The following is a 17935-nucleotide window of genomic DNA, read 5'->3' as shown; positions in this document are numbered from 1 at the left end:
GCTACAGCCGGGGTTGTGTAATGGAATGTAGGATCCCTATTCCCACTAGCATTATGAATGCTTAATTTTTCACGTAGGGGGTTGAATAAATTAGATAAACTATTGGGAGCCACTTATGAATAAAGACCCGATTCATATAGTGTTTTAAAATGAAATTGAATATTTGCTAAGTGTTGTTATGTGTTTATCATTTATAGATTTACTTTGTACGTCATGTCTTCTGCACTATCACTCAGGAGCATACTAAATGCTCACAAGTTGACTGGTCCTAATTATGTCGACTGGCTTCGAAACTTGAGAATTGTTCTCAGGACTGAGAAGCTGGAATACGTGATTGACTCACCTAAGCCTACTGAACCTGCTAGCGATGCGCATAATGATGAACATGTTGTGTATCGTAAGTGGATAGATGATGCAAATGTTGCTCAATGCATTATGCTAGCTTCCATGAACATTGAGCTACAGAAGCAACATGAGCATATGGATGCTCACACTATCCTCATGCATCTACAAGAGTTGTATGATGTGGCAGGGAGGACAGCTTGATATGAGATATCGAAGGAGCTGTTCGGTTGTAGGATGTATGAGGGATCATCTGTGAATGACCATGTACTTAAGATGATCAATTTGATTGAACGTCTAGGACAACTTGGTTTTGCCATGGATGGGGAGCTGAGCCAAGACTTGGTCTTGCAATCGCTTCCGAGTTCGTTCTCGCAGTTTGTTGTGAACTTTCACATGAATAAGTTGGATGTTAGCCTGCTTGAACTCCACAACATGTTGAAGACTGCGGAATCGAATTTCCCCCCTAAGAAGAGTTCTGTTCTTCTAATTGGTGAAGGTTCCAATCCTAAAAAAAGGAAGAGGAACTCTTCCAAGAAGAAGAAAGTAGGTGAAGAAAAGCCGGTTCCACCAAAAGATGAAGACCCCAAGAGCAAAGTTGTTTGCTTTCACTGTAACAAGGTGGGGCACTGGAAGAGGAACTGTAAGGTTTACCTTGCAGAATTGAAGAAGAAGAAGGGTAGTGAGACTGCTGCTTCTGATTCAGGTATGTTCATGATAGAAGTGAATATGTCATTAAATCAAATTTCTACTTGGGTATTAGATACCGCCTGTGGCTCTCATATCTGCAAATTTGTTGCAGGGACTAAGGAGAAGTAGGACTCTTAAAGAAGAGGAGGTGATTCTACTGATGGGAAATGGAGCAAGAGTTGCTGCTGAAGATGTAGGATTATTTCATTTTCATATGTCTACGGGCAAGACTATTGTTTTAAATAATTGTTATTTTGTTCCCTCGATTGTGAGGAATATTATTCTCATGTTAGATTTGGCTGGATTTTTATTTATTATTGAGAATAATTAATGTTCTATTCTTAGAGATAATATTCTTTATGGATGTGGTACTTTAAATAATGGTCTGTATGTATATGACATAGAGCATGATTTACTTCAGATTGAACAAACTAATAAAAAAAAGGGATGATAAAAATCTCACTTCATTGTGGCACTGCAGTCTCCATTTAGTAGACATGGAGAGAGGGCTGCAAATTTGCTAGGAATGGTACACACAGATGTATGTGGACCAATGTCTACGCAAGCCATGGGTGGATTTTCATACTTCATTACTTTCATGGATAATAGATCTAGATTCGGATATGTGTTTGATGAAACACAAGTATGAAGCCTTTGAACAGTTCAAAAAGTATAAGTATGAAGTGGAGAAACAAACCAAACATAGTATTATAATTCTTCGATTAGATCGAGGTGGTGAATACTTGAATGAAGAATTTCTGGATTATCTCAAAGTAAATGGTATAGTCTCCCAGTGGACGCCTCCAGATTGGTATCTGAAAGGAGAAATCAAACTTTGTTAGACATAGTTCAGTCCATGATGAGCTATGCAAATCTTCCAGTATTCCTATGGGGTTATGCATTGAAAACCTCAGCATATTTACTGAATAAGGTGCCTTCCAAATCTGTTCCTCAAACTCTGTATGAGATATGGAAAGAAAGGAAACCGATTCTTAAACACGTTAAGATCTGGTTGAAGCGCCTGAAGGTGTTAAGCCTATTGGGTGCAAGTGGGTATATAAGAGAAAGATTGGAGCAGATGGCCAGGTGGAGACCTATAAGGATAGTGGCAAAAGGATTTAATCAAAGACAAGGGATTGACTTTGATGAAACCTATTCGCCTGTAGCCCTGTTAAAATCAATTCGGATTTTGCTTGCAATTGCTGCTTACTACGACTATGAGATCTGGCAAATGGACGTGAAAATGGCCTTCCTCAATGGGGAACTTGAGGAGGAAGTGTATATGACACAGCCGGAAGGTTTTCTTTCCAAGGGAAGTGAACACCTAGTGTGTAAGCTGCTGCGAACCATATATGGTTTAAGGCAAGCTTCTCGTAGATGGAACACCCGTTTTGATGAGACAATCAAAGAGTTTGATTTTATCAAAAAACATGGATGAACCATGTGTCTACAAGAAGGTTAGTGGGAGCGCGGTAACATTTCTTGTATTGTATGTGGATGACATACTTCTTATAGGAAATGATATACCGATGCTGCAATCAGTCAAAGTATGGCTATCAAAGAACTTCACCATGAAGGACTTGGGAGAAGCATCCTACATTCTCGGTATGAAGATCTATAGAGATAGATCTAGAAGAATGATAGGTCTTACCCAGGGTACATACATCCAGAAAGTGCTTAAAAGGTTTAGCATGGAAAACTCCAAAAGAGGTCTCATACCGATGAGTCATGGAGTGTCCCTTTCTGAAAAAATGTCTCATAAGACACCTGAGGAAAGAGAGCGTATGAGTAAGATTCCTTATACTTCAGCAATAGGATCTATCATGTACGCGATGTTGTGTACAAGGCCTGATGTTGCTTATTCAATTAGTGTGACGAGCAGATATCAGTCCAATCCAAGTGAAGACCACTGGAAAGCAGTGAAAAACATCCTTAAGTACTTGCGAAGGACTCAGGACATTTTTCTTGTTTTTGGCGGTGAATCTGAGTTGAAAATAGAGGGTTATACTGACTCTAGTTTTCAATCAGAGAGTAATAACAAATCCATGTCAGGGTACGTGTTTACTCTAAACGGTGGTGCGATAAGTTGGAAAAGTTCCAAACAGTCGACAACGGCTGACCCCACAGCGGAAGCGGAATATATAGCTGCAAGTGAGGCTGCAAAAGAAGCTGTTTGGATGAGGAAATTTGTTTCTGAGTTGGGAGTTGTCCCTAGCGTCAAAGAGCCTATTGTGTTGTATTGTGATAACAACGCTGCAATAGCTCAAGCCAAGGAACCTAGGTCTCATAAAAATTCCAAACATGTCCTACGGCGCTTTCATCTGATTAGGGAGATTGTTGAAAGAGGAGATGTCAACGTCGAGAGAGTTGACACACATAACAACGTAGCAGACCCACTCACAAAGCCACTTTCTCAGAGTCACTTTGATCGTCATAAAGACAAGATGGGTATTAGATACCAGAGTGATTGGCTTTAGTACAAGTGGGAGATTGAAAGGAATATGTCCTAAGTCCAATCATGTATTAGGATTTAGGAATAACTTTTTATGTAATCTGTTTTGATTTCATTGATATTAATAAAAGACTTGTTTTGTTTTTATTACGGGCTCTATCTATTTAAGTGTTTAAATAAGATATACCATAGTTTAGAGTAAAGATTTTTATGGATTATGATGAGATCATAATAGTGAGACCTAAAAGATGATAACTCTAAACTTAAATAGTTCCTGATCATAGGATTACTAACTGGTAATTAATAATCCGCAAAGATCGGTACATACTATGCTTGCTTCATTATGAAGGATATCTGTTCTCATAGACATTTGTGTGGTGACACTATAGCTAGTATGTAGGTGCTTATTATAGAATAAGTTCACTGAATATGACTCACACAGCTGAACAACTGATGGAGTTCACTCACGTGTCAACAGTTGTTCACATAGTGATAGTTGTACAAGTATCCTTAGACTTGAGGTCATCATAGTCATCTTGTGTACACTGAACTATGCTTTGGTTTAGTTCTTAGTCTCCAGGGACAATTATTAGGGCTCTACTGGGTATAGGAATTTGTACACGAAGATAGTGTATGATCAATAAAGGATCTACCCCTTCCAATGAAGGAAGCGAATGTTCAAGGCTGATCCACTTATGCTAGTTCAGGAATCTCTGGCCAGAGTGAATGAAATTAGAAAGGAGTTTCTAATTTGCATAGAACTAAGCATAGTAAATGGTAAGCAAGTGATTGAATTAGATAGGCTTGACACGAGATCCATGCCTTGTATTTAATCGGGATATTGTAGGGTAGAAGGAGTTTATTGTACGGTAACTATTCACTGAATAGGTTCGTGGTATTCTAAGCAGTGAATTCGTATTATCCGGATAATCGCGATATGCTGAGAAGGATCCCTCACGATGTAGAATAAATATGATTAATTAATTAATCATATTTAATAAATTAGAGAATTTATATAAATAATGATAAAATAGTTTTATTATTATTTATTTCTACTACCGGCTTAATATTGAACCTACAGGGTCACACCATAAAAAGAGAATGATTTAATGGTGGAGGAATTAATTAATAATGGCTAATAATTATTTATTTATGAAATAAATAATTAATTGGCAAATTTTATAATTGATTAAATGAGATTTAATTGATTATAAATTAATTAAGAAAAGTTCTTAATATTATTAATTAAGAATTTAATTTTTGGAAATTAAATCAAGAGAGAGAATTATTTCTAAAGTGTTTAGAAAAAGGATTAATAATTAAAAGGTGTTTTAATTATTAATGAGAATAATAAATGGGTTAATAATAATAATATTTTATGGAAAAATTTCAGCTGAAAATTTTGCCTATAAATATACTATTATAAACCCTATTTTTTGATTCTAACCTGAAACCCAAAAGTTTTTAGAAAACCTAATTCTCTCCACCTCCTCCTCCTCCTTAACGTCGTTTTCTTGGTGGATACCGGTGGAGTGCTTCACATTTGAGGAGCAGCTGCTAAGGATCTCCGATCGTTGCTTTTGGATCGCTATTAAAGGTTAGTAATCGATTCATATATTTTAATCACGATTTATATGCTTTTATTTGGATTTTATATGTGTAAAAGTGCTTTTACATGCCTCCGCTGTGATTAAAATCCAACAGGTTGCCTGTATCCGGGACTGATGTTTTGCTGTTCTTCTTTTCAGGTATTCCGAAGCTGATTCCCTATCCCCCAAACATGTCTGCTCAGCTTAAGGATCTGTCGGCCAAGCTGCGAAGGATTGGAGGGATGACGAGCTTAGACTCCGGGAAGAAGAAGGTTGGCGAGGGTGATGATGCAGCCCGGAAGGTGGCGCCGTCTCGTCCGGGGAAGACAACGATCGTAATCAACGAGCCCCGGGTCGAGGACGTGCAACAAGGGGATGTGACAAGGGTCCCCGCACCCCGGAAGAGGAAGAGTGCTCCCACGGGTTCCGGGGAGAAGGGTGATGATATATCCGAGGGCCCTGTTTCGAAGAAGGCTGTTGTTGACCTGGTCCCGGATACTCCAGAAACTTTGAAGGCCCTGCTTGTTAGCTTCACCCCGGAGACTCGCCGGAGGGAGCTGTTTGAGAACTATGCTAGCACGGCGGAGAGGAAGAAATACAGGAAGGAGCCTCTCGACGACTTCTTGGTCGGGCTTCAGGAGGATATTACTGCTGTAAGCCCTTTTCTTACTTGCCTTGTTCTTGTTTTCTTGTATTCATGTCATGTAATTGCGATTTATAATTTTTTCAGGCTAACTCCCGGGTTGATGGACTGGTTTACATAACACGGAGCCTACAGGCGAAGGCTGATGCTGCCGAGGTCTACAAGACTGAATCCGAGAGGCTCTCCCGAGAGATACAGGAGTTGAAGGAGGCAAGTGCAAAGGAGGCTGCTGCTCATAAGAAGCTTCTAGACGAGATCCGGGAGAGGTAGAACTGTGCCAAGGCTTCTGTCCGGGAGATGAGGGCTGAAAACAAGAAGCTGAGGGATGATCTTGCCGCCCGGCCCACTCCCGAGGAGGTTCTGGCAGGGTTCCGGGGCACTCCCGCATACTTCGAAGAGCTGAATGACAAAGCGCTGGAGAAGATCCAGATCTGCTGGAATGTTGCTTCGAAGTACCTCGGCGAAGAGCCTCAGGGTACAATAGACGTCTTCTTGGAGAAGTATATTGAAGAGGAGACCCGGTTGGAGCAGGAAAAGGAAGCTATCCGGGCAATGGAGTCCGGTGTCGGAACGTCTAGTAACATCCCTCCATCTCCCGGATCGCCGCTTGCCCAACAGCCTCTAGTTCCAGAAGGTGATCCCGAGCAGCCTACCTCTCCTCCCGCCGAGCCTGCAACAGAAGCTTAAAGACTTTGCCATTTCTTGGCATGTAACTTTCGTTTCTTTGTTTTTAGTACTGTATGAACTCAGCCTGTTGGTTAATTTGTCTGTAATTTAAATGACTTGGATTTGCCCCCCGGGTGTGTTTCCCCGGGGTTATTTAATATGATCGTGCTTTTCTTTCTTTCCTTTCTTATTGACTTGTGTATGTTAGGAAATTTTTAAAGTACACATGGGTTGTGTTTTTGCGGACCCCGGGTTAGGGTAAAAATATTTAACTTGTAGAAATTTTATAAGTACTCATGGGTTGAGTTTTTACAGGACCCCGGGCAGGGGTAATTCTCCATTTGATAGAAATTTTCAAAGTACACATGGCCGTGTTTTTGCAGACCTCGGGTTTGGGTAAAAATATTTAACTTGTAGAAATTTTATAAGTACTCATGGGTTGAGTTTTTATAGGACCCCGGACAGGGGTAATTCTCCATTTGATAGAAATTTTCAAAGTACACATGGGCTGTGTTTTTGCAGACCCCGGGTTTGGGTAAAAATATTTAACTTGTAGAAATTTTATAAGTACTCATGGGTTGAGTTTTTACAGGACCCCGGCAGGGGTAATTCTCCATTTGATAGAAATTTTCAAAGTACACATGGGCTGTATTTTTGCAGACCCCGGGTTTGGATAAAAATATTTAACTTGTAGAAATTTTATAAGTACTCATGGGTTGAGTTTTTATAGGACCCCCGGCAGGGGTAATTCTCCATTTGATAGAAATTTTCAAAGTACACATGGGCTGTATTTTTCCAGACCCCGGGTTTGGGTAAAAATATTTAACTTGTAGAAATTTTATAAGTACTCATGGGTTGAGTTTTTACAGGACCCCGGGCAGGGGTAAATTTCCATTTTATAGAAATTTTCAAAGTACACATGGGCTGTGTTTTTAAATCTGATGGTAGATAAATAAACAGCATAATGAAATTGATTCAAATTATGGAATGCTTAAAGTAGAGTTTTTCATTCATATCGAAAACAAAAATTACATTCTGGGGCGAATGGGAATAGTGCTTACATCTAAATATCATAGTATAAATATAGAGGTGTTCCCAGAATGTGCACCTTTCTCTTACTGGTAGAATTTCCTTTGCCGGGTTCCGTGCCAGGTGTTGGGGACCTCGGTTCCGCTGAGGTAGTTCAGCTTGTAAGTTCCCGGACGGAACACTTCCTTGACTATGTAGGGGCCTTCCTAGTTCGGCTGCAGTTTCCCTTGATTAGTTGGGTCCGAGGCTTTGGTGTCCCGGAGCACTAGATCTCCCGCCACATATTCCCTTATCTTGGCCTTCTTTGCAAAGTAAAGCTTTGTTTTTTCCTTGTAGTTTTCCATTTTTTCTATGGCCCGATCTCTTACTTCATTCAGGAGTTCGAGGTTGGTTCTGAGGCCTTCTATGTTGGAGACCTCGTCAAAGTTGGCCACTCTATGACAGGGGGATCCGGTTTCTACCGGTAACCGGGCCTCGGTACCATAGGCAAGCTTAAGGAGTCTCACCGGTTCCCGTCCGGGAGGTAGTTCTGTATGACCATAAAACCTTCGGGAGTTCATCCGGCCAGTTCTTTTTAGAGTCTTTCAATCTTTTTTTCAGCCCCCGGAGTATGGTTCTGTTTGTGACCTCGACCTGCCCATTTCCTTGTGGATGGGCCACAGATGCTTTTCTGTGCCTTATCCCGAGCTCTTTGAGATAGGCTTCAAAATCCGAACCCACGAACTACGGCCCATTGTCTGAGATTAAAACTATTGGGATCCCGAACCTCATCACAATCGTATCCACAAATTTGATGCAATCTTGCTGATTGATGATTCTCATAGCCTTGGCTTCCGCCCACTTAGTCATATAATCTATTGCTACCAGAACATAGCGAAGATCCCCTTTTGCTCGAGGGAAAGGGCCCATGATGTCAATTCCCCAGACAGCGAATGGGATCGGGGAGAGAACGGACCCGGGGAGGCTTGAACCTTGTTTCGGCACATTGCTGAACTTTTGGCACTTGCTGCATTTCTTCACATAGGCAACTGAATCAGCGTGGATTGTGGGCCAATAGTAGCCTTGTCTGATGACCTTGTAGGCTAGAGCTTTAGCGGCTAAATGATCCCCGCAGATTCCCTCGTGCACCTCCCGGAGACAATAATCTGCCTCATCCGGATCAACGCACTTTAAAGTCGAGGCAGAGAAAGTTCGTCGGTATAGCTGATTATCTTCCAAAAAGAAGCGAGAAGCCTTATACTTGAGGTACCGTGCTTTGTTCTGGTCTTCCGGAAGGGTGTCGTCCTTAAGATAGGCTATGTAAGGAGTCATCCAGTTATTCAGGCTACTAATACATAATACCTCGGGCCGATCGATGCTGGGGGCTCCGAGCTCCTCGAAGTAAACCGAGCTGCTTAAATCTGAAGTATTCTGGACGAGCTTGGACAGTTCGTCTGCCTTCACATTTTCCTCTCTGTTTATCTGCAAGATGGTTGAGTCCGGGATGGTTTCCAGGATTGCCCTAACCATCTCCTGATACCGGGCCAACTTGAGATCTTTTGCGACATATTCACCATTGGTTTGCCTTACCACAATCTGAGAATCACTATAAATGGTTAAACTCCTTACTCCAAGGGATTTGGCTAACCTGAGTCCGGAGAGTAGAGCTTCATATTCAGCCTGGTTGTTCATTGCTTTGAAGGCGAAGGTTATGGCCTGCTGGATTGTGAATCCGCCCGGGCTGGAAAGGATCAGGCCGGCTCCGGACCTTTCGGTTGTAGCCGAACCGTCGACATGTAGTGTCCAAGGATCCCGGTTGCTGGGCCCTTCTTCTTCTCCGGATTGGGGTTTAGGTGTCTCCGGGACATCCGGAAAGGTGCATTCCATGACGAATTCGGCCAGCGCCTGGGCATTTATAGCTGTCCTCGGAATAAATTTGACATTGAATTGGCTCAATTCAATCGCCCAATTGACTAATCTTCCAGAAGCATCTGGCTTATGGATGATTTCGTGAAGCGGTTGATTTGTGATTACTCTGATTTCCCGGCCTTGGAAGTATTGCCTTAGCTTCCTGCTCGAGTGCACAAGAGCCAGTGCGAATTTTTCCAAGTTTGGGTACCGGGTTTCAGCGTCTTTCAGGACTTGACTTATATAGTATACCGGGCTCTGTGAACCATTTTCCTCCCAGATGAGTGCAGAAGATACCGCTCTTTCCCCGGCTGCAATGTAGAGATAAAGAGGCTCTCCGGGCTTTGCTTTTGACAGAATAGGCGGGTTCATCAGATGTCGCTTGACTTCCTCAAACGCTGCTTGGCAATCCGGGGTCCAGTCGATCAGTTTTTTGTTATGGGCTCCTTTTAACAGCTCGAAGAAAGACAGGCATTTCTCTGCCAATTTTGGGATAAATCTTCGAAGGGCTACTAGGCATCCTACAAGCTTTTGAATGTCCTTTTGAGTCCGGGGGACTGTCATTTCCATTATAGCTTTGATCTTCTCTGGGTTGGCTTCAATTCCTCATTCACTGACCAGAAAACCAAGAAATTTCCCGGAGGGGACCCCGAACGCGCATTTCTCTGGGTTCGGCTTCATTTTATACTTCCTCAAATTGTCGAAACACTCCCTGAGGTCCTGGATGTGCTCTGGGATTGTGACCGACTTGGAGATCATGTCGTCAACATAAGATTCCATGTTCCTGCCCAGCTGATTTTGGAAGATGGTATTCATCATTTTTTGGTATGTTGCCCCGGCGTTGATTAACCCAAACGGCATCATAACAAAAACATAGACAGCCCGGTGTGTAATGAATGCCGTTTTCGCAATGTCTGCCGGATTCATCTTGACCTGGTTGTATCCCGAGAAAGCATCCATGAAGCTTAGCATTACATGGCCCGAGGTTGCGTCTATCAGCTGGTCAATGTTGGGCAGGGGGTAGAAGACTTTAGGACACGCTGAATTGAGGCTTGTATAATCCACGCACATTCGCCATTTTCCATTGGGTTTCTTGACCAGCACAACGTTTGCTAGCCAATCCGGATACTTAATTTCACAGATTATGTCTGCCTTTAACAACTTTTCAACTTCTTGGTCAATTGCCTGCTGTCTCTCAGGGGCAAAGTTCCTTCGTTTTTGCTTTGGATCTACGTCCAGGCTATGCATAGCTACGGATTCATCAATCCCCGGCATGTCTTCCGGGGACCAAGCGAACACGTCAGCGTATTCCTTTAGTAGATCGATGAGCTCCTTCTGGAATGTGGTTTCCAGGCCTTTGCCAATTTTAATTTTTCGGGTGGGGTTCCCGGGTTCCAAATCTACCTCGATTGTCTGTTGGGCAGGTTCTACCTTCGTCTTCTCCTTGTTCTCTACAAATTTCTGAATCCGGGCATCAGCGTTGGTTACGCTGTATCCGGAGTCCTCAATCATATTCACATCCAAGCGGGCCCTTTTACTAAGGTGCTCTCGATGCTTCTTTCTTCTTTGTCCCTTGGTAGAGACATTATTTTCTTCCGGTTTTCCGGTTCCGTTTCTGCCATGACAAGTGCTTGACCATCGCATCTCCCTGCCATCTCCCTGTCTCATTTCAATTCTCCAACACCTCCCGGGGTGGGGAATTTGAGTTTTAAGTGAATAGTTGAGGGGATTGCCCTGAGCTTGGTGATAGTGGGCCTTCCAAGGATCATGTTGTATGAGGAGGTTACGCTTATCACATAGAATTTCATCATATGAGAGACCTGTCGGGGTGCTGTCTCAAAGATGATGGGGAGATAAATGATGCCCCGGATTGGAATCATCGTGTTCCCAAATCCGTACAAGGGATCTTCGAGACAGGGGTCCATTCAGAGGTGGCCGAGCTCCATCCTGTTTAGTGTGTGCTCGAATACAATATTGGCAGATGAACCATTGTCAACTAGAATTCTTTTTACCTCGTTGTTTGCGACATCAAGGGTTACCACCAATGCCAAGTTGTGATCTGGATCGAGCCCCTCATAATCAGAATAAGAGAAGCAGATCGACTCTAAAAATTCTTTTTACTAATGATTTTTTTTATTAATATTGTCTTTGTATAAAATTTCAAACTTTTACTAATTTTATTAATTTTTATATATATGTTTTTAGTAAAAATAAAAATTTTAAATTTACATTTATATAAAATTTTAAATAAATCTAATTTTGAAGTTTTTATTTTTTTTTGTTATTAGAGTAATGAATACACGTGTAATTATTATTATATATCTTGATAATAATAGTTGTATAATAGAAACATGTTTTATTTATAACTAATAACATATTAATTTAAATTTGTTACCAACGGCATTTGAATCTGGGACTTTCAGTATAATAACATAATTATTTCCGGTTGAAAAAAATCTGAAAGTCATTATTTTTATGACCAAACCATGTTAAAAAGCTATCATACAAGAATTTTCTGAGTTGCCCTTTGTGTACATTGGTGCATACATATATTTTAATTGGTGCTGTTTATTTGAATACATGCTATTTTTTGTACATTAGTTACGTTCATTTGTCCATTTAATTAGGCGCGCTTAATAATTTTATGTGTTGGTCATTTTCAGTTATTTTTATATTTAGTTTTTACTAAATTTGATTGTGCAACTTATTTCTAATTACCTAAGACGAACAAAAATATTTAAGTACCTTACTATGATATAGCAAGATGTTCAATGTTATTCCATGATCTTTATGCATTAATATACCTTGTGTGTTTTTAAGATGCTATGACTAAAACTGATTGTAATTTTTCCTTCATAGAAGTCAATTTAGAATTGTTAATGATAAGTGTTTGTATACTAAACCAAGTTCAAAGATTCTGGCACTCAAATTTGTAGAGCAAAGGAATGTGCATTTTAGGATCCTTTCTTATAGAGTAACCTAGTTATATAATAATAGCAACCTATAATAGTTACTGACTTGTAGGCTTGCACTTTCAAATACATAGATATGCATAACAACAGAGATCTTGTGGCCATGTACAGTTGCAATTAGGTGAGATATACATTTCCTATCTCGGATAGTCTTTTTACTGACTTACGAAATGATCACGAATCTAAGGAGAGGCCTACAGAGCCACTTGCCCGGACAAAAACAATTAATCTTAGCAACAGTAGATCCTACAAATTGTGACAACTTTCTTGTATATATTGCCACCATTAAAAATTTTCTTTGGCTCCACCACTGAATTTATTTATGTATTGCCTTGAAATACCCCTCTTGTGAAATAGTGTATTTTTTGTGCCGCTCAACCTAGTTATGCCTTTTTGAAGATTTCAATGTCAAATGAGTTGATTTTAAGTGTATGTTGCACAACCTAACCCTAGTTGCAGAAGTGCAGCAAACTTAAAACTTGTTGCAGACTAGTAGAGGCCTTTCAAGAGAATCGAATATATTAAATCGGCTGTTTTCGTCTCTAACCTGTGCATTGTATTAAAATGTCCAAACGCATAATGACAGTACTAGTGTGTCTAGGTTGCGATCCGTCAAAGAAGTTGCTACTAAATACTGTATATACACTATAAACTTTTGGCCTAAATGATCAATCTCGACATTATATTTTTTATATTTATTTTAGTTTTTTTTGTCAGGGCAAGCAATATTTGCATAATATTACTGCAAAACTTTTGTGGTTCAATTACACTTGCATAATTTCCATTGTTATCTTACTTGCCTGGCGATCCTAATTAGTTTAATTGTTAGGACATATATACGATATTATCAAAGATTGTTAAAATTTGTTCTGTGATATCTTTTATAATTAGGGCATATGACAAAGCTGCAATTAAGTGCAACGGAAAGGAAGCCGTTACAAATTTTGATCCTAGCATTTACGAAATTGAACTTCATTCTATTGGTACATTCATAATAGAGTATTAGTCAATCATTTCTGATCCGCCAGTTCAATTATGTACAATTTAATTAAATGTTTTAAACATCCACGCAGAAACTTCTTCTAGTAATCAACAGGATCACAATCTTGACTTGAGCTTGGGTAGTTCGGGCTCAAAGCAGAAGGAATCGGGAGAGGATCACAGCCTCAACAAGCATGGGATCAGGGATCAACATTCAGCCTCAATTGGATATTCAATGAATAGTTGGCAGAACCGGGGCATGAGGCCTATGGTACATGTAGATATTCTTGCCATTCTATTCGAATTATAATTAAAAGTTGAATCTAAATTCAAGTTGACATGTACATGTTTTGACATTGTATGCTTTTGCTATTGTGTGGATTTACAGCTCAGTCTTCAACAGCAAGGATCGGGTTTAAGTCAATTGGAATCACAAAGAAGAGATGGGTACAATGAGACGGAAACTTTGCAACTTTTGAGCCAAACTCACCTTCAATCTCCGGGTTCAGTAAAGCCGCATGACATGCACAGTGCATACTGGAATAATTACATGAAAGCCGGTGAAGTGCAGCAAGGAATTCACATGTATCCACCTCAGCACAACTCCAACTATCAAGTGGGTATCCTAATGCTTTACTATACTCGCATTTCTTCGATAATTTCATATATATATATATAAGTTGTATAATAGAGTATATTTTAATTTAAAATGGCAGATGCAGTTTCCAAGCGGCAGCAATATTGGAGGACAATCATCTACAAGAGATTATCATAATCAATGGCAATCCGGTGGTCCACAGACACTACAAGAGTTTCCAATAATGCCAACAGAATTTTATAACAGAAATCATTCCGTTGCAAATTAGTAACAAATTGCTAACGGAACTCACAATATTAAAAAATCAATATAATAGTAACGAAGACCCAACGAAACAGTAACAGATATTTAACAACGGAAAATTTTGTTGGTAAAATAAGCGGGAAAAGATCCTGCGCAATTCTACCAACGGAACTGCCAACAGATTACTATCAGATATTTGCTAATGAAATAGTAACGAAATTGCAATGAATTAGTAAGGAAGTGCCAACGAAGAATGTTCCGTTAGTATTACGTTACGAAGTCGTTACAAAACTAGATCGGTTAAAATTGCTCGCATTTAATATTAACAACCTACTCGTTAGTAAAAGCAGTAGTTGAGCTGCATCTCTCATTTCTTAACTTTTATTCAAAAATCAATCTACTTCCATACTATTTTTCTCATCTTGTTCAAGATCTGATCCTCACAAATTATCACAACATATCTCTTTGGAAAATATTAAGGTAAGTTTATTTTTATTATTTTCGGTAATTAACTTGTGTTTTGAGATTCTTAAACACAGATAGCTAGTATTTTGTTTGCATTATGTAGTTAGCTTGTAATTAATTTTAATTAAAAATGTTTTGCCATGTCCTACGTTTTGTAAAGTTTTTGTTTCTATATATATCTCCCCCGAAGCATAGATGATAATAAAGTAGTTAAGTTCCTAGTTTTCTAACAGTAGTACATATTTTTTATGTTGTTAATGTATTGTGCTTTTCAATTTTAATTTTATAATAAATCAGTTTAACAAGTTTTTGGATGGGAGATTGGGCGTTCTGTAAACCCGATTCATGCTGTCTTTTTTTATTCCATGCTCACTTTTCCAAAAGTAAAATATGTACATGTATAAATATTTGAATTATGAATGTTTTTTTTAGGTTATTAAAAGTTAAGCATGGATAATAATAGAGGTTGGATGTATCAAAGGATTGATAGTGGAGGATATTTAACTTCGGCTTTTGTAAATGGCTTGGAAAGCTTTATGGAATATGTTATATCTCGAGAAAAATCTATGAATGGAACAAATATTCAGTGTCCATGTTTCAAGTGTGAGAATGACAAATTCTGGAATGCGGAGACAGTAAAATTGCACTTAATGAAGAAAGGGTTTGTAAGAGATTATTATGTGTGGGATCGACATGAAGAGCCATATGTTTCTAGACAAAGGGCAGAGCAATCCTCCCCACATTACTCCAATAGAAATGGTGAAAGAGATGATGATAACCTAATGTACAACATGGTGATGGATGCTGCTGGTCCAAGTTTTAATCCAGAAATTCCAAATGCAGAGGCACAAAAGTTGTATGATATTTTGAAATCTTCATAAAGAGAGTTATATGAAGGTTGTGAAACTTCTCAGTTGTCTGCCATGGCTCAGATGTTGAGTTTAAAATCTGATCATCATTGGTCAGAGGCATGTTATGATCAGACGTCACAGTTCTTCAAAGGCATCTTGCCTCAAGATAATGCATTTCTTGATAGCTTTTACAGTACGAAGAAGTATATGGAAGAGTTGGGGCTTCCTTCAGAGCATATTGATTGTTGTGTTAATGGATGCATAATATATTGGGGGTAAAGATATCAACATGGAGTCATGTAAATTTTGTTCACATCCGAGATACAAAACAAGACTTAACAAATCCAAGAAAGAGAGAAAGAAAGTGCCTTTTAAAAGGATGATCTATTTTCCATTGGCACCGAGATTGCAACGATTGTATGCTTCACCTACAACAGCAACCCATATGAGATGGCATGCCGAACATGATCAGGAAGAAGGTGTAATGCGTCATTGTTCAGACTCAGAGGAGTGGAAACAATTTGATAGAGCACATCCCTCATTTTCCTCAGAGACGAGAAATGTAAGACTAGGACTTTCTGCTGATGGGTTTCAATTATTTGGTGCAACAGGCAGACAATATTCTTCTTGGCCAATTATAGTGACTCCATACAATTTACCTCCGTGGATGTGTTCAAAGGAACAGTATTTGTTTCTTTCCGTACATGTGCCCGGACCCAAAAATCCAAAACAGAAGATAGATGTTTCCTTCAACCACTGACTGCTGAGTTGAAAATATTGTGGGAAGTTGGCGTGAAGATATGGGATAATTCTCTTAAACAAAATTTTCATATGCGAGCTGCATTGATGTGGACTATTAGTGACTTCCCTGCTTATTCTATGTTGTCTGGATGGAAAACTGTTGGTCATTTAGCTTGTCCTCATTGTGCTCATGATCATAATGCTTATAATCTTTCCCGTGGTGGAAAGACTACATGGTTTGATAATCATCGAAAGTTTTTACCAGCCAATCATCCATTCCGAAAGAATAAAAACTGGTTCACAAAGGGAAAGATAGTGACTGAAGTTGCCCCACCAGTGCGAACAGGTGAAGATGTGTTTCAAGAAATTGAGTCCCTTGGTTTAATGAAAGTTACTGATTTGGGTAGTAATGAACACAATGCTAGAGTCATTAAATCTTACAACTGTGGATGGAAAAAAAGAAACATCTTTTGGGATTTGCCATATTGGAGAACATTATCGATTAGACATAATCTTGACGTTATGCATGTTGAGAAAAATGTCTTTGAAAATATCTTCAACACTATCATGGCCATTGAAGGAAAAACCAAGGATAATTCAAAGGCAAGAGATGATATTGCAACTATTTGTCAGATACCGAGTTAGTAATTGATGAGTCGACGGGAAAGTATCCAAAAGCATGTTACAGTTTAGATAAAAAAGAGAAACAAAAAGTGTGTGAATGGCTGAAAGATCTGAAATTTCCAGATGGATATGTATCAAATATGGGACGTTGCATCAATATGAAGAAATACAAGTTATTTGGAATGAAAAGTCATGATTGTCACGTATTTATGCAACGGCTTCTTCCCATTGCTTTTCGAGAATTTCTTCCAAATAATGTTTGGGAGGCAGTGACAGAGTTAAGCCTTTTTTTTAGGGATCTCACTTCAACTACTTTGAGGGTTAGTGATATGCGAAGACTTGAAGAACAAATTCCTGTTATGCTTTGCAAGTTAGAGCGCATATTTCCACCAGCATTGATCGACTCCATGGAACATCTTTTAGTGCACTAGCCATATGCAGCACGCATTGCAGGTCCTGTACAGTATCGTTGGATGTATCCTTTTGAAAGTCCCAGAAATGATCCAAATGGAGGTGAGGAGAGTTTTAAGGGAAATATTTCTATATTTTCTCATCCTGGACGTTCACATGGGAGTGTAAGAACTCGTTACCTTGATGATCGAGAATATATGGCGGCACACAACTACATCTTGTTTAACTGTCCAGAGATTGCACCATATACCGAGTATGATTATTTTGTCATTATCGCATACGTACTTACCTCTCCCTATTAATGAATATTAGTTTTGTTATATGATTTTTTTTGTGTAATCAGGATTTTCATAAATCAACTTCGGGAGCATAATCCACTTATGTCTAGTGTTGAAGTTGATCGATGCTTGGAAAGTGATTTTGCAATGTGGTTCAAACATTATGTAAGTTAATTGTTGCTTTTATAAATAGTATTAGATAACTGCATATTAACTGTTTTTTCGTATGCTAATAGTCACCGCTAATGATTCTAGGCTCAAAATCCATTATTGGTACCAAATGAATATGTTCGGGATATTTCATCTGGACCTTTTCGTTCAGTTAAGTCGGTATCAATTTACTATGTGAATGGGTACAAATTTCACACTCGAGAATATGGGGCTGATAGATCGACATTCAATAGTGGAGTATGTATCAAATGATCGAATTACAATGAGACATTTAATGATTATTTTGGAATAATTAAAGAGAT

The 17935-nt window shown here is 39.3% G+C and overlaps 1 protein-coding gene and 1 long non-coding RNA gene across 3 annotated transcripts; one reads left to right on the top strand and one right to left on the bottom strand.

Moving 5' to 3' along the window:
• Window positions 1–8134: 8134 nt before the first annotated feature.
• On the bottom strand, window positions 8135–9868 carry LOC141718677 (uncharacterized). Its single transcript, XM_074521056.1, has one exon. The coding sequence runs from the start codon at window positions 9866–9868 to the stop codon at window positions 8135–8137; it is 1734 nt and encodes a 577-aa protein (XP_074377157.1).
• A 3450-nt stretch (window positions 9869–13318) lies between these two features.
• Window positions 13319–14054, top strand: LOC141716792 (uncharacterized). Of its 2 annotated transcripts, none has more exons than XR_012573357.1 (3): window positions 13319–13528; window positions 13640–13867; window positions 13968–14054. It is a non-coding gene; the product is annotated as an uncharacterized LOC141716792 (long non-coding RNA). The 2 variants fall into 2 exon arrangements; XR_012573358.1 differs by having other exon boundaries at window positions 13320–13522.
• Window positions 14055–17935: the final 3881 nt, after the last annotated feature.

The sequence above is a fragment of the Apium graveolens genome, chromosome 4, assembly GCF_009905375.1.
Source record: "Apium graveolens cultivar Ventura chromosome 4, ASM990537v1, whole genome shotgun sequence".
Lineage (NCBI taxonomy): Eukaryota > Viridiplantae > Streptophyta > Magnoliopsida > Apiales > Apiaceae > Apium > Apium graveolens.
This window is presented reverse-complemented; position numbering and strand designations above follow the sequence as displayed.

Bases quoted from the DNA above. Each gene is read 5' to 3' on its own strand.
- LOC141718677 (XM_074521056.1), bottom strand. From the start codon at position 9,868: ATGGAAATGACAGTCCCCCGGACTCAAAAGGACATTCAAAAGCTTGTA.